The 15000-nt window shown below is 50.9% G+C and overlaps 2 protein-coding genes across 2 annotated transcripts in view; one reads left to right on the top strand and one right to left on the bottom strand.

The window, feature by feature from the left end:
• Positions 1-6025, bottom strand: part of LOC131206494 (arfGAP with SH3 domain, ANK repeat and PH domain-containing protein) — a 6233-nt gene extending 208 nt beyond the window's left edge. Inside the window, exons 1-14 of the mRNA XM_058199062.1 lie at positions 5957-6025; positions 5735-5880; positions 5415-5669; positions 5249-5334; positions 4438-4874; positions 3924-4362; positions 3659-3839; positions 3289-3588; positions 2692-3217; positions 2174-2623; positions 2000-2098; positions 1863-1936; positions 1506-1742; positions 1-1441 (exon numbers count right to left, since the gene is read on the bottom strand). The exon at positions 1-1441 is cut by the window's left edge and continues 208 nt beyond it. Of these exons, the coding sequence (XP_058055045.1) occupies positions 1241-1441; positions 1506-1742; positions 1863-1936; positions 2000-2098; positions 2174-2623; positions 2692-3217; positions 3289-3588; positions 3659-3839; positions 3924-4362; positions 4438-4874; positions 5249-5334; positions 5415-5669; positions 5735-5863 (3414 nt within the window). The 5' untranslated portion in view covers positions 5864-5880; positions 5957-6025 and the 3' untranslated portion in view covers positions 1-1240. The remainder of the gene's footprint in view (positions 1442-1505; positions 1743-1862; positions 1937-1999; positions 2099-2173; positions 2624-2691; positions 3218-3288; positions 3589-3658; positions 3840-3923; positions 4363-4437; positions 4875-5248; positions 5335-5414; positions 5670-5734; positions 5881-5956) is intronic.
• Positions 6026-10543: 4518 nt separating this feature from the next.
• LOC131208315 (E3 ubiquitin-protein ligase ZNF598) lies at positions 10544-14840 on the top strand. The gene is made up of 6 exons (XM_058201012.1): positions 10544-11125; positions 11190-11335; positions 11624-11935; positions 12003-13812; positions 13874-14071; positions 14149-14840. Exons 1-6 carry the CDS (start codon positions 10913-10915, stop codon positions 14383-14385), a joined length of 2916 nt encoding a protein of 971 aa, XP_058056995.1. The 5' UTR covers positions 10544-10912; the 3' UTR covers positions 14386-14840.
• The last annotated feature ends 160 nt before the right edge of the window (positions 14841-15000 follow it).

Raw genomic sequence — 15000 nt, 5'->3', positions numbered from 1 at the left:
GCGCCATTCTATCAATCTATTTCATCAACAACAAATTGTATCTATCGATTGTTCTATCCGTTTTCGACACATAAATACCTTTGACGTGATTCGTGGATGCAAAAGAAAGGTGCCCGCACCGCTCGAATGCCGAGCACGGGGCTCAGCACCGAGCTGCCGTCCGATCTGGGGATGAAGAACACGAAGCGCCCACAATTCGCGCTGATGTAATAAATAAGCCTTTTTGGGAGTCGCCTCTTTTCCTTGGCCACACTACGCTACAGATGCTATCATTCTTATCGTTCTCTCATTCCTTTGAGTAGGATTTGTATTTACTTTTACTTAGGTTTTTATACATACTGGCACGTGTATTGTGTTGTCCTTTCGATTGTTAAATATACTCTCTCCCAACACGCGTTCGCTTCCATAATTCAAATATAACAGGCATGATACTAATGATACATCTTGCTTGCTGGACATCCCCTATTGGCAACACACAACTTGCTTTCTTTAGCACTCTCCAAACCGCTTACAAATGGGGAGGAATCAGGTTCCACAAACATTTACAAACGTTCCGTTCCGTGTTCACCTTGTCTCAATAATGGAATTTCTAACATTACACTGGTAACGCAGGCGTTTCTTTGTCCATCCGCTACATCAGCGGCCACCGCCATCGAGTACGGCAACTTTGAACCCGATCTCGCCCACTTTCTGCCCGGGTGAAAAGAGGAAAGATTAGTCAGCGTCTCACGGTGACACTGAGACACGGCTTTGCGCGCGAATGAAACAAATATTTAAAAGGAACGAATACGAGTTCGAAACTATCTAAAGTCGCCTGCTAACGTTCGAGCGCGGCTGGACCGGACATGCTCACAACGCAATAAATAGTAGAAGCAATGGAAGAAACACTTGTCCCCGTGCCGTGCCCGTAAGGACCGTGTGTAGGAACCACACTGGACGTCAATGTTTGTGTGTGTTTTACGCAATGTAATGGAATAAATTAATCGTGAGTATACGATGCGATGCATATAATGCACATAGTTTTTGTTTGATGTTATCTTTTCCGTCCGGATATCCTAAAATAATGCGCACACCACCACAACCAACTTTGGTCGTCGAGAGACTAGGAACAGTGGTTTCCTCTCTGTCAGTTCGTAGCCAAATGTAGCCGTTTCTTCGTTCGTCCATCCCTTGATGCTCCTTTGCTGAACCTGTCGCCGATAAATGCTCTCTCACGGTCGTTTTTCTCCGTTGTGGCTTCCTAATCGGTTATCATCTGCACGAAGCTCACCGGGAACATGCCCCGCCGCGTACTGTCGCCTTCGATCTGTCCCTCCATCCAGTTCTCGTCGTCCGTCCGCTCGTTGAGTACAATCAAAATTTCACCCTCCTTGAACTCGAGCTCATCGTCGTTATCGGCATTGCAGTCGTACAGCGCTCGGCATCGTCGTAATCCTCCAGTCTGGGGAGTGAAAAGGGTGCCATTAGTGGCCAGCCCGGACACGTGCAATACCAATACCACTCACGAAGCTTCTGCTGGACAGGTTAAAGGAATCCATTCCGGTGGACGAAGCACCACCACTGGTGTCGTTTCGGCTAAAACTGCTGCTGCTGGTCGAGTCGAGATTGGCCCCGGACGAAGAAGCGACCGAGTGGTCCAAACTCTTTCCCGCCGTCCCGGACGTATCGAAATCGATATATCCACCTCCGGTACCATCTGCACCGTAGGCCGCCACCGCCGCCGCCGGAACTGGTCCTTTTGCCTTTTTTTATTTGGCATGCAACCAAATAACATTTGCATGCAACCAAATGCATGAGACCAAAACGGAAGACAAAAACCGTTAGTATTTTGCACACAACCATCGCACCGTGGACCACCTTACCTTTCGTCGCATTACAATGGCGTCATCCATGGAAGATAAGCTTTCGTTCGATTGTCCGTTTGATAAAGATTTATCTAAAAGTATGCAGGAGGCGCAATTAGCACAACACAATCTGCATCCCGCGTTCCGAAGCTCACCTGCACTGGCAGTAGTTGGTATCGGTTGCTTCGGCCGATTGGTGACCGGTTTCAGTTGCGGAATTTCGCCGGCAGGAGGAAGCACGAGTTTGGCACCAGCTAAACGGTTAACAAACGGATTACACATCGAGCTCTAGGTATGCGGTTGCGTCGTATCAGCTGCGTTAGCCTTACCTAAATTGCGTCCTAACGATTCGCCACTAGGGGACCGCTTGTGACCGCCGGTGAATGTGCTCAAGAAGTTCGGGTCGCGTCCCACGACGACGCCGCCACCACCGCCGCCGCTTGTGGCCGACGACAACGACGTGTACGGTTCGTAACGGTCGAATATTTTGTTGTCAAAATGCAGCTGAGCTTGGATCGATTTGGATGACCCACCGCGCAGTTCACCAGCCAATAGCCCACTGCTCCCGCCGCTCAGTGCACCCGCTGGATCCGATCCTCTCAGGTGCGGCAGCGTGCTGTACATGTCCGGGTGATGGTGATGGTTACCGTGCAGCATATGCTGCGACGGTACGCCAAACATATCACCTTCCATGTTTTGCGAATGCCGAGGAGCATGGGGCAAAGTCCCGTAGGTGGTTGGTGGTGGAGCCGGAGCGGTTCGTTTCTTCAACGAATTCACTGTAAAGATGAGCATGATAATTAATGTGATGAGTTGAGGGGGAGAAACTATCCAGCGCATGGCGTACCGGAAGAAGGTTTCTTTGCTTGGGCCGCCGCGAACGCTGCCACACAATTTGGGCCACCGCCCGCAGCAACAGCAGCAACAGTTCCCGATCCGGCCGATCGGATAACGCCACCACCAGAACTGCTGGAATTGGGACTAGAGCCAATGCCGACACCGGAGCTCGAGCTGGTACCGGTACCGACACCACCTCCGTAGTGTGAAGAGGAGAATACTGAGGCAGCACTGTACTGCTTTGGACTAGTTCCGGACGATGGAATCGGTATTTGGCGCTGATCGCGCGCTGCGTTCGGATTACAACTTGAGCTCGGACTGGAACCACTTTGGATCGAGTCGCAGGTCGAGGAGCGTGATCGCAGCGCAACCGGTGAGTCGCCACCCACAAAACTTGGTGGCCGCGAGCGAGACTTTCGCTCGTCCATCATGACCGTATCGTCGTCGGAGAAGTCAGTCGATCCATCGTCATGAATGTTCCAATCCGTGTTGATGTGGTCGAAGGCGCTCTTTTCCCTCTTCATGGCATGTTCAATCTGTGGAAACAGAATGGTGCGCGGGGTTAAAACGGGTCGCGGGATCGCGATGGCATCGGCCATCCACTTACCAATTCTTTGCACGCCTCGTGACCCATTTCTTTGGCAATGTCCAACGCTAGTTTGTTCTGCGAGTTGCGAATGTCGCAGTCGCAGCCGGAGCGCAGCAGCAACTTCATGCACTCGCGCCGATCGTGCAGGGCGCACAGATGCAGTGCAGTATTTTTGCCCGTCACATCCATCGGTCCGGGGGCATTCGTTTGCTTGTTCAAACCTTGCGCCGTCATGTTTTGTATGAGGAAATCAACAATGTGCAACGTCGAACCCATTTCACGGAGAACCCCCAGATGGAGTGCCGTTTCGCCGGAATCCTGTGAACCGAGAAACCGGAGGTCGCATCAATCGGACCGCGTTTAACTGCACTAGGGGCAAGTATCTTACCGACGAGGGTAGAACGCAGGTGAGATCGGCACCTTCCGCCCAAACTTGCAGTAACTGGCTGAGATCGGCATTGATGACGGCCTGCTCCAGATCACTCCGAAGATCGCGATCGTCGGCACAGGTTCGCATAACGTACCGCTTTGCGACATACTTTGCGCGAATGAAATCGTAACGCTCTTCCCTGTACGAAACATACGAACAAATAAAAAATAACGCATGACTCGTACACGTTCGATGTCTCGTATCAAAAGTGCACCGCACTTACATCGAGCTTTCCGGCAACAGTTTGCCTTGGCCGGCCAACGTAGCTTCCATGACCTCGTTCAGCGCATTGTTGCCCATCGCGCGTGCCACCAGAAGCTGAGCGGTCGTCAGATTATCGAGCGTTAAACTCTGTATCCGCGAGTGGTGCACGCCAAGATCCCGGTGCACACCCGAACATTGGATGCACACGAGGATACCAAAGTTCAGGCTGATCCACGTCACGTCGTTCTTCGAGCCACAGTCGCAGCACTGATCGTTGCCCGGCAGATTCTGTATGTGCTTGATGACGGTCTTTTGTAGCTCGATCAAACTGGGGCTCATCTGCGGGTTGGCGTGCTGGAATGCTTTGGCCAGGGCTTTCTCCTTGCAGTTCACTAACACCGACATCCAAGCCTTTTGGTCACCTTCATCTTCCGCTTGGAAGTGATATGATCGATTGTCTACGAAGCACGACGAGAAGGGATTTGTTAGAGGACACATGTGGGCCCCACAGAAAAGTTCCACCCAACACTTACAGCTTATTAGATCGAACCCCTTCTTGTCGTCCGCCAACGGTTTGATTTGGCACGTCAGCAGATTCACGCGGGTCGGTGCCTTCGTTTCGTCCGCATGGCAAATGTCCAGAAAGCCATCCGCTGTCACGCGGCACCGCCGCTTCTGCCAAACGCGCCTCACCTTTCCTTCGCTCTTCTTCAACAAGTGACCGCTGCGCGTGATGCCGTGATTTTTGTCACCCTGTAGCTGATGCAGCGAATAACCAGCGGCGCCCTTGTCACCGGGCGGCACATTCTCCACCCGATCGAAATCGGGCGTCGACCGGAGCAGGGTGCGCAGTTCGAGCAGTTTCCGCCGTTCCTCGTCCTGCTTGTGACGGATCGTTTGCAGCTTCACACTCAGCTCCTCGATATACGTCCCGAAGTGTGCGATTGTCTTCAGTCCATCCTTAAAGTAGCTGCGAAGGGGTGCGAATAAAGGCAGGTACATTACAATTAGTCACCGGTCCGTGGTTCTAGCACCTTTCGGTCACGGTAAATCGCACCACTGTAGGCCACTGTAGGCAACGCCATAAGCCACACCGTTCACCTCATTGCCCATGTGCATTACGCTCATGGTGCTTGATTGTATGTGCACTACACTGGCCGCGAAAATCCCAACGTGCAACGCCACTCCGTTTCTGTTATCGTAATCACGTCGCCGCCCCAAAGCCAGATTGATAAAGCTATTCGATATCGGCACGGATATCAGACTGCGCAAGGGCGCATTAAAAGTGTACCAAGATAGTGCAGAGGCCAAGATAGTACCAATAGCGGGAAACCGCAAACTTACTTGTTTTGAGCATGATAATATTCCACCAAGTGTTGCAACAGTTCGATGCCTTTTTTGGTTTTGATTTCATTGAATTTGATGAGATACTAGAATGGAACACAAACAACGGGTTAGTTATCGGAAACCAACATCGCAAAAAGGACCGCCTTCACAACTCATCCCTTACCTCGCACATTTGCAGCTGAAACACGCGACGCTCCTTTTCGATTTCGTCCGCAATCTCGGCAGGTGTCACTTCGGACCGCATCATGCCCACCTCTTTGGCAAGGGCTTTCTTTTCCTTCTCGATCTTCATCAGCTTGGAGTCATAATCTTTGGCAGCCTTGTCGAACGGTCGCTTCATCTCACCCTTCATGCCGCGCAGCTCCGACTTGAGCAGCGAGTCCACCGGGAACATAACGATATTGTTGATATTTTGCATCTGTCGGGCGAGCAACGGAATGGAGTCAGTTAAGGGAATCAGTAATCAGTGTGCCGATAGCTTACCAGTGTTTTCATTAGGGCACTGAGTTCTTTGGTAACGACGGAAAACTTCAGGAATGCTGCACCGATATCCGGTTCCTCCTTAGACAATGCGACTGAACCAAGCCGTTCCAGCGCCCGCACTAGACACATCTCATTGTCCACATGAGCTAGAAAAAGAGTGAGGGACCCCGCGGATCGAAAACGTTTACAGCACCGCCAGGCAACGAGACCTCAGTTACTTACTGTTTCCTGAGTTGTGTATAGCTTTGACAGCCTTTTTCAATTTCGTCAATCCTTCCCGATCGAAGTCTAGTGTCTGCGTGAGATTAAATGGAAGGAATGGAGCGTGATTAAACTTTCCGTCAAACAGATTTTAGTGTTTCGTGGTTTGCTTTTATTAATCATTTACGTTCTTCTGCAATCATTGCGGTAGATTGTGTTCCCGACGATAAGAAACGTCGTACGATAAAAGAATACGCAGAAATTTACATTGTCAGACCCCTGTAGTGATAAGGATGTGCCATTGCAGGCATCCCCTCCAGAGACCGGACATAGGGGGGGTCACAATTGTGAAATACGGGGATCGTAGGGATCCGAGGCTGATGGCTGATCGAACAGACACTTGACCGTAAGTAGACATAATTTGTCCATCGGTATCAATAAAACAGTTTCAACAGGCATGTTTGAATTGGCACGTTCCGCGGGGCATTGTTTTTTCTGCTTTCTGTTCGTCATCAACATCTTTCCTAGGTCACGGAGTGGCGGTATCAGGTTTCGGTTTTTTTCTGTGTGCACCTTTTTCAAAACATGACAAAGCCCACCAACAGCAGCTGCTGCTGCCGCATGCCAATGGCAGCAGCAGCAGCAGCAGCAGCAGCAGCATAGGAGAAACCAGTTCCGTGCGCCGGGTACACGAGACCCTGTTGATTCATTAAACGATAGAGAGTGCAAAGGATATACTCGGGCCTTTGCAAAGAGCAAACCATGGCCGACACATACTGCGCGCTGGGCTAGGAACAAGACGGGTTATCGAATGAAGGTTTTCTATAAATAAATCATGCTGTTATCGATGCTTTAAATTTTTCAACATGACCCAATGCAACTGACAACCCCACAGGTGATATGCACAGTCGATATGCTGTGTTTAAGTGTTATATTAAAAATGACCCAGGCCGTTTGCACGTCCCAACCGCACTCGCCCATTGCGTGCACGTAGCCCTCGAGTGATTCCCTTATATGGCTCACCGATGGTACGACCGTTTCGGTGGTCCCCGGGTATCCCCTTGGAGCACGGCTAATTATTAATTCAAATTTTATTAATTCCACACGCCTCCTGTAGCCACTCAAATCATCGTCGGGCATGATAGTTTAATGCAACACGATCAACGTTAAAAGGTTCAAGTGTGTAGAGGCTGTCATCATCTCAAAGTATCATTGTTCAAACCGTCAGCCAGGGCCGGGCCAGTACGCAACGACGAAGACGGGCGCAACACGATGCCGTCGTCGTCAGCAGTCGCGTAATTACGCAAATGATACGAGAATTGAATTCACCTTCGACGGTTCTTGCGACGAATCAGAGCAACCAAATAAATAACGATAAAAGGCGTGCGGGGTGTGTATCTTGGAGTCATCACGGGTTCATAGGCTTCTAGATGATGCAACGGATCTAGTCAATCGGTGTAGAAGCGACGGGATTGCCCGTGGAATCATCTGTCGGGGCTGGGAGGGGGTGCACAGTATGAAGTGACCTTGCGGATCGATTTCGAAAACAGGCCTCTGCCAGGGGAAACTGTGTGCAGAAACAGTGACGTGCGCAAGACGTAAGATAGCGTGTGACCTTCTCACAACGCCACCAGCATACGCTGATCTTCTCCTGCTGATCTTACGAGCCACGGAAGAGCAATAAAAGCAATCAATATTCAAGTTAGCTTTAGGTACAATGTACACGACGTGCGTCCGCGACACCTCGCCGAAGAGACACCATTGTGATCTGGCACCAGTCAGAGGAAGGGGCGCCACCAACGACGACGATCCGGCGGAAATGGACATGTTCATATAAGGCTCTGGAATGTCGTGCTTCTCTCTTCAACGTGTTCTGCGTTTGACTACGCGCGCAAGGTGAAGTGATTCAAACGCTCGCCCGATGGCCAGTAGACCATGATGGGGCGTAAACAACGCCTGCTGGTGAATGGCGGAAGATTGGGAGAGATATTGGATTTCGTGTGCGATCGTAGTCACCGGCGAGGCCGGGGACGGAGGGATAGATTGATGGCCGCTTGGCCGGAATTGATACCGATGACGGCATCGAATCCGTTCAAACTTACCTCCTCTAACGCGGCAATAGTTTGTCGGCACTGTGCCATCCGTGACACGAAGGTAGACGTCGTCGGGGAATTGTAGTCCTCCCTCGTTTCCTCCAGAAACTCTCCAACACCGATCAATTCCGGCATGGTTGCGCTGGTGTGTGTTCGGGTTGTGCGACAGAATTCGGCAGGTTCTGATTTATGTAGTTATCGCGTATCTTACGCGAGACGATCGTTGCCGATGGACCAGAGTCACGGTTACTTGATCGGCTGCTGTGTGGTAAAGTGTGTAGACCCTCTGTCAGAGCTCACACGCCCTTCAGTCGGCGCACTACTCTCTCTTCCTCTCTTCACCGTATTAAGCCTGGCTGGCCCGACCTTGTCTCGGTGATGTGATGTGGGGTAGGCTTTTAAACACGAAACTGTGCATTTCTACGAGGCAGGACCGTTCTGCCAACGTTGAAACTGCGATACCACATTGGCAACGTTCGATCACCATAACACACTGAAGGACGACGGACGGGGGCGATGATCGAAACGACGGCTGGGATCCGAGCTGCGATACTACTTCACATCCCACAGTAAGGAGCCTTGCGTCGCAGGCTGCGATTGGATCCTGCGCTCAGTAGCAGCAGCAAACGGCAACGATCCTTTTGATGGTTAATGATTTCCGTTTTCGGCCTTCTTTTCACTTTCACTCGCTGTCACTAACCCCACACACGCTCTTTCTCTTTCTCTGCACTACACCGGGCAATGGTGGCTGACGTCGTCGGTATGTTCCATAATATCTAAAAATACACTTTCCACATTTTCCACGCTATTTATACGCCTCCTGCTGGCCGGGGTTTTCCTTTCTGACACCTTGCACCGATGATAACCTTAGCCTATCCCAGGGAGGTTGCCGCCGGAGTGTATATTAAACATTGAATTTCACTTATGCCACCACGTATTGTACACTCGCAGAGAGAGGCAGAGAGGAAAGAGAGAAGGATGTTGCTTTGAGTTTGCAGCGCGTCAGCTGTAATGAAATAATGTGACAAACTATATCATTGGATTTGGTGGCCAGCAATCGGACACTGGTTGGGATTTCGACAAGTCACAGTTTACGCGGCATCACTTCAACTACTTGTTCACTATCGCAACAGGGGTTTGCCAGTAAAGCTTACTTAGATCATCGTTCCCTTGGTAACGTAGCTGCCCAATATGGAGAACTTTAATTTAGGAAGCTTGCAGAACCGAGCCACAGATCATCAGCTGGGATGGAAAAGCATACACAAGCAAAAAAGAGCCCCACAAGAAAGGGAGTGTTTGAGAGTAATGAGTCAGACGCGCTACAGAGGGAGAAAAGTGAGAGAAAGAGAGAAAGTGAGCCATAAAAGGATGAAACGAAACAGGATAGAATTTTCCTTGTCACCACCCGTGCTGGAACGCTGGAACACTTTTTCAATCAACTATTATCCGTAATAGTAAATGATCCAATCGATCGAGCAATTCGCTTCCCTATCTTGCCATCATCCAGCGAAAAAGCTGTGCCGCGAATTTGTGAAGACAAATTCGGGTGTTGCATTCCGCTGATGTTAAAACTGTGATAAGATGGTTCAGATGCGCACTTTCAATTGCATTACATTACGATAGCACTTCTTACTACGCACCGTGCTGAAGGCAACGCGACAGACAAATTAAGATGAATCAAGGTGCGTCCCACTGCAAACGGAGTATCGCCCCTTTTCCATCCTGGCGGATGATTTAATGTGAAGAAACTGCAGAACGGACCGAAGAATCGGCTGCAGAAACATCACCACACAACGCAGGCTTTGCGACGGGGTGAAAGCGATTCCGCGTGACGATTCAGAACATTGCTTCTATTAATACGCGCACGGGCTCGTTGGGCGGTGGAGCACCAGCAAGATCGGAACAATCCTTACGCTCATATGAACACCATCTTGCTTATCGTTTCACCAATTCGCATTCTTCACGTATTTACTGGGCACGGGAACACACTCCGTGTTGTCACCCTGGAAAGCTGTGTTCGATTTGCAACTGGGCATACTAAACTCTGGTCGCTTTCTTGCAATCCTGGCTCGCGCAAACAGTACTGCCAAACTAGCTCCTCCGACCGTCACAAACATGTGATATGTGACCTAACCCTGTTTTCAGTGCCGAACATGCAACAGATCACGGATCGCCTGTAGCAGCATAGATTTGGGATTTTTTCAACCTATCGTTAGAATTTTATCCGGTTGCCTTGATGATTTAGAACGATTATGCAGCTCTGGCTATCGGTAGCGCAAAGGTTGGCAACGCTGCCTTATGTCCGCCAAATACGCGAGCAACTAAAGAGCGAGTGAGAGAGAGAGAAAGGCCGAAACTGCGAAGCAAAGTAACTCAGCACTCAGCAGTTTTTCAACTGTCCAACTTCCAACCAGCTGTCAGTGCAAGGGTCCGCGCGGAACGAGCAAAAAAACGGGAGAATCCAGTTGTCAGTTTGTTCCGTTCGAGTGTCTGTCTTTTTCGATTGGAAGTGAAATATCGCTGCTCGGCCAGAGGAAATCCGTCTCGTGCGCCTAACTATTGCTGATTGTTGCAAAATAATTTCGCTTCAATTGAGGCTGCTCTCTCATCAACTAGCGTTACGTGGCCCAAGTCTAACGTTGCGTAAATCTGCATCCTAACCGCTGTGTCGACCGATAAGAGATCCGTTTTGGCCGTGCCGAGAAACGCCGTCGCGTACGTGTCGCGTTCCATTTCCTGTCGTCGTAACCTCACCGTGCTTTCTCCGCTGCAAGCACACAGCAGTGCGTTGGAAATCAGCGAGCAATTCGTTCTACGGTCTACGGCCCCCCCTGCAGCAGTTGCCACGAATCCTCGAGGGGCAAGAATCGAAAGTCGGACAAACATGGCCAGCAATCGGCAGCGCTCTGTGCAGCAGGAAAAGCTCACCAGCGATCCCGAAGCGGCGGCCGAGACTCTGTGTGTTGTCTGCTTCAAGCCAATCGTCTACTTTGCGATCGGCGAATGTGACCATCTCTGTTGCTACGAGTGTTCGACGCGGATACGCGTGCTGTGTCGCCAAAATGATTGTCCCATCTGCCGCCGTGATCTGTCAAAGGTATGAGGGTGCTCCCCCCCACATTGCGGCCCCCGCATTTCTATGTTTGTCTTATCTTTTGTAGGTTATATTTTGCAAAGTGCTCATGCCGTACCAGCAGCTGGAGACGAAAAACCGTTCCGGGTTGTACGACAAAAAGTATCGCATCTGCTTTACCGAGGTTGAGGTGCAGCAAGCGTTCTTCGATCTGCTGGACAACAAATGCCCGCGGTAAGCGCCGAGCTCGGGTGCACCCTCACAGGGGTCTCTGGCTTTCGCTCTGGCTCTTCGCCGATCTTTCGTGATGCGCGCGCATCTCTAGTGCACGCGCGAAGAACGTCGGTCGGAAGAGCTGCCAACACTGCGAAAAGATGATGCACCGTCTACCATCATTTATATGGGGAATTTGCATTGGCGTGATTTTGCGCGAATGCACGGATCGTTCGCGCATTCTGCGCAGTGCGCATGCAAAATGTTCTCCAAGCACGAGCTTACCGTTTCGTACGAACTAATTTCCAGGTGTGACGAAAAGAATTTTCCCAAATTCGAGCTGCTGCGGGAACATGTCCGGAAGAAGCACGAAATGTTTTACTGCGACATATGCACCGAGCATCTGAAGGTGTTCTCTTCGGAACGGCGGTGCTACAATCGCCAGGAACTGGCACTCCACCGACGCAAAGGTGACCCGGACAAGGTCGGTCATCGGGGTCACCCGCTGTGCGAGTACTGCGATACTCGTTTTCTGGACAAGGATGAACTGTTCCGTCATCTGCGTAAGGACCACTTCTTCTGTCACTACTGTGATGCCGATGGACGAAACTATTTCTATGGGTAAGCATGGCCAGAGTGCCCTACGCCACTTCCGTAGTAACGGCTCATTCGTTGGGGTCAATTGCAGTGACTACACCTCGCTGCGGGAACACTTTCGGTCCGATCACTTCCTCTGTGAGGAAGGTGACTGTGAGCAGGAACAGTTTACGTCGGTGTTTCGATCGGAAATCGATTTACGGGCCCATCGAGCGACGGCACACGGTAAAACGATGAACCGGCAAACGAACAAGCAAACCCGTACCCTGGAGCTAGAGTTTTCGTATGCACCGCGGCACGCCATGGCACCCGGGAGCTCTGGAGCCGGTCCCGGTGGAGGGGCCGTTGGTGGTGTGTCTAATAATGGCGGTCCGTCAGGTCGGTCACGCGGCGGCGGCAATGGCAGTGGCCGTGGCGGCCGTGGTGATGGCCGCGATGTCATGAATCACGAAACTCAAAGAGAATTTGAAATGTTGGTGGAATCGACCCAGCAACAGCAAACGGTACAGCAGCATCCGAAGCGAGTGATTGATGCAACTAGTGAGCAGGACTTTCCATCGTTGGGTGGCACTGCACCGAATCCGGTATTTCGGCCTAACAATGTGTCTATTAGGCAGCGAGTTTACGGGGCAGCCGGTCTAGCTCGAACGAAAGAGAATTTCCCCGCTCTCGGATCGGAAGGCGGAGAGAGCACCGGGCCGACGAGTCTGAACGAAGGGTTTAGCAGTAAAATCACCGCCAGCTCACTGCTGAAACCGAGCCAACCGTCTAGCAGTGCCGGCCGAGCGGCAGCAGTAGTTGCCGGGGGCACTAGCATGATGATACACGTGTCCAACAGGCCACCGAACAGTGGAACACCGTCCGTCGTGGGGAAACGCAACCAGGCGGACTTTCCCGCTTTGCCCGGTTCCTCGAAAGGCCTGTCGGGAGCGTCGGTGGGTCGTAAAGGTACAGACATGTTTGCCGACATGCCGGATGATCGCGGAGGCGGCAGTGGGATGGTGAATTTGAATGCAATGTCCGCGAAACACCGCGCAATGGCCGACGATTACGTTTCTGTGTCCAGTGTTGTATCAAAGGTGAATACAATAGAGGTGAAAGACACGAAGAAGAGTTCGTCGTCTACTCAGATGGTCATACCGAGCGTAAACTCGACCAAAGCTTTCCCGACGTTGGGCGAAGCGAGTGTTCCTACCGCGGCCAAGCCTGCATCGTGGGTCTCTGGAGCAACGAAAGCTTCAACAAATGCCAGTGCCGCCAGTGGCAACAGTACGTTGTCCAGCAAGAAAAAGCCTGCTCCGGCACCCAACCTGAAAGACGATGGAGGTTTCGTGAATCTGAACGTATTGACCGGCAAGAAATCGGGCGAAAAATCCTCCAAATCGAAAGACGCCCATGCGAAGGCCGACGCTCGGAACAATAATGCCACCGAGTCGATGTCGAAGAGCAATTCGGCTGTCCTCAAGGATCGCAGTAAAGAACAGCAAAAGCCAACTCCGAAAGTAAACGGCTCCAATGGTGCGCCAACGGCGTCTAATAATAACCCGGCGAGTACTAACAACAGCACCACGCTCAACGCAAAGCGAGACCGTTTGAACAACCGCGGTGACCCCGGAGAGGCGTATCCTTCGATCGGGAGCGATTCTATTCGCTTGGCGCTTGGCGGCAACAATGCGGACTTGGCGCTAGCTGCAGCACCCAAACGCACCCCGCCCGGGTTTGAGAATGTTAATGTCAAGCGTGTACCAGCACCACCGCCCGGGTTCGGACACGCCGTAACGCTAAATTCTGTCGCGCGGAATACCAACCACATGACGTTCATCAACTCTAACGGAGAATCGTACAACATACTACCGTCGCATAGTTACGTGGCTCCATCGAATGCTACCAAGCGGAATCATGTACGTAGTAGGCTTTGGTCGCTTCGTTTTATGTTGCATTTAAAACTCTCTCTTTTTCCAGAGTTTGGTCACACAGTTTCAAAGGACATTGAAGAGCCCCGAAGCGTTGGCCGAATTCCGAACTATTTCGCAAATGTTCCGCGACGGCCAGTACAATGCTCCGGCCTACTACGAGCATTGTAAAGCAGCGCTGGGTGATCGTTTCACCGATACCTTTCCGGAACTGATTGCCTTACTGCCAAATATCGCAAAGCAACAGGTAAGGCGTGTGGCACTACTTGCACGAAATAGCCTGTAAAACACATAGAAGCGTTACCGTATTTTTGGCGTTTGTAGGAATTGTACTTGGTGTACTGCCAGGACGAAAAAAGTCGTGCTAGACCGGCGGCCAAGGGAAAGGCAACGAGTGCCGTTTCGAAGCTGGAAGTCTGCCAAGTGTGCAAGCAGGTGTTGCTAAGTGACGAGCTAACCGAACACAAACAAACTCACTATTTGGAGAACAACTTTCCGAAATTAGCTACAAACGCTACGAACGACGAAGGAAAAGTTGGTTCTTCCGCGTGGAAGAAATAAAGTGTCAGTGTCGTCGTGTGGTCAGCCCCGAAGTGCGGCGCCGCGAGCGCATGTCTTCAAAACACCCACTGATTCGATCGCATCGATCTCTCCTTCCGGCAGATGCCTAGAAACAGCCGATTTTTCATCCAAGACAGTCCAACCGCTGTGCAACCGAAAGATGGACGCGTTGTGCCGGTGCTCTGAGTCAAACTCAGTTTTATAATGCGTATGACCACCACGATACAGTACGATTGAGGTCAGATCCTTCGTTGAACATACTCTTGCTCATAGACTGTGGAGCCTTATACATGCCCCGTGGTAGAGCATATGTAAATACAGGAATTCATGCTGTGCTTAAATGAACTTACCGCGGCAAAGATCAGTATCGACTTGAAATAGAATTTGTACAAAACATAGTTCTTAACGTGTATGTACATACCAATAAAACAGCCAGCCAAGCACTACGAGCTGAAAAATTGGCCTTCAAAAGGTAATGCAAGTTCGTTGGTCGTTTATTGCAGCAGACTAGGGTCCGAAAGTTTGGGAAATTTATTTACAAGTTTCTACAAACCACCACTGGAACTTCACTTGCGATACCACATCTGCACTGTCTTCATTCTCTTCACCTTCTTC

Source organism: Anopheles bellator, chromosome 1, assembly GCF_943735745.2.
Source record: "Anopheles bellator chromosome 1, idAnoBellAS_SP24_06.2, whole genome shotgun sequence".
In the NCBI taxonomy this organism is placed as follows: domain Eukaryota; kingdom Metazoa; phylum Arthropoda; class Insecta; order Diptera; family Culicidae; genus Anopheles; species Anopheles bellator.
This window is presented reverse-complemented; position numbering and strand designations above follow the sequence as displayed.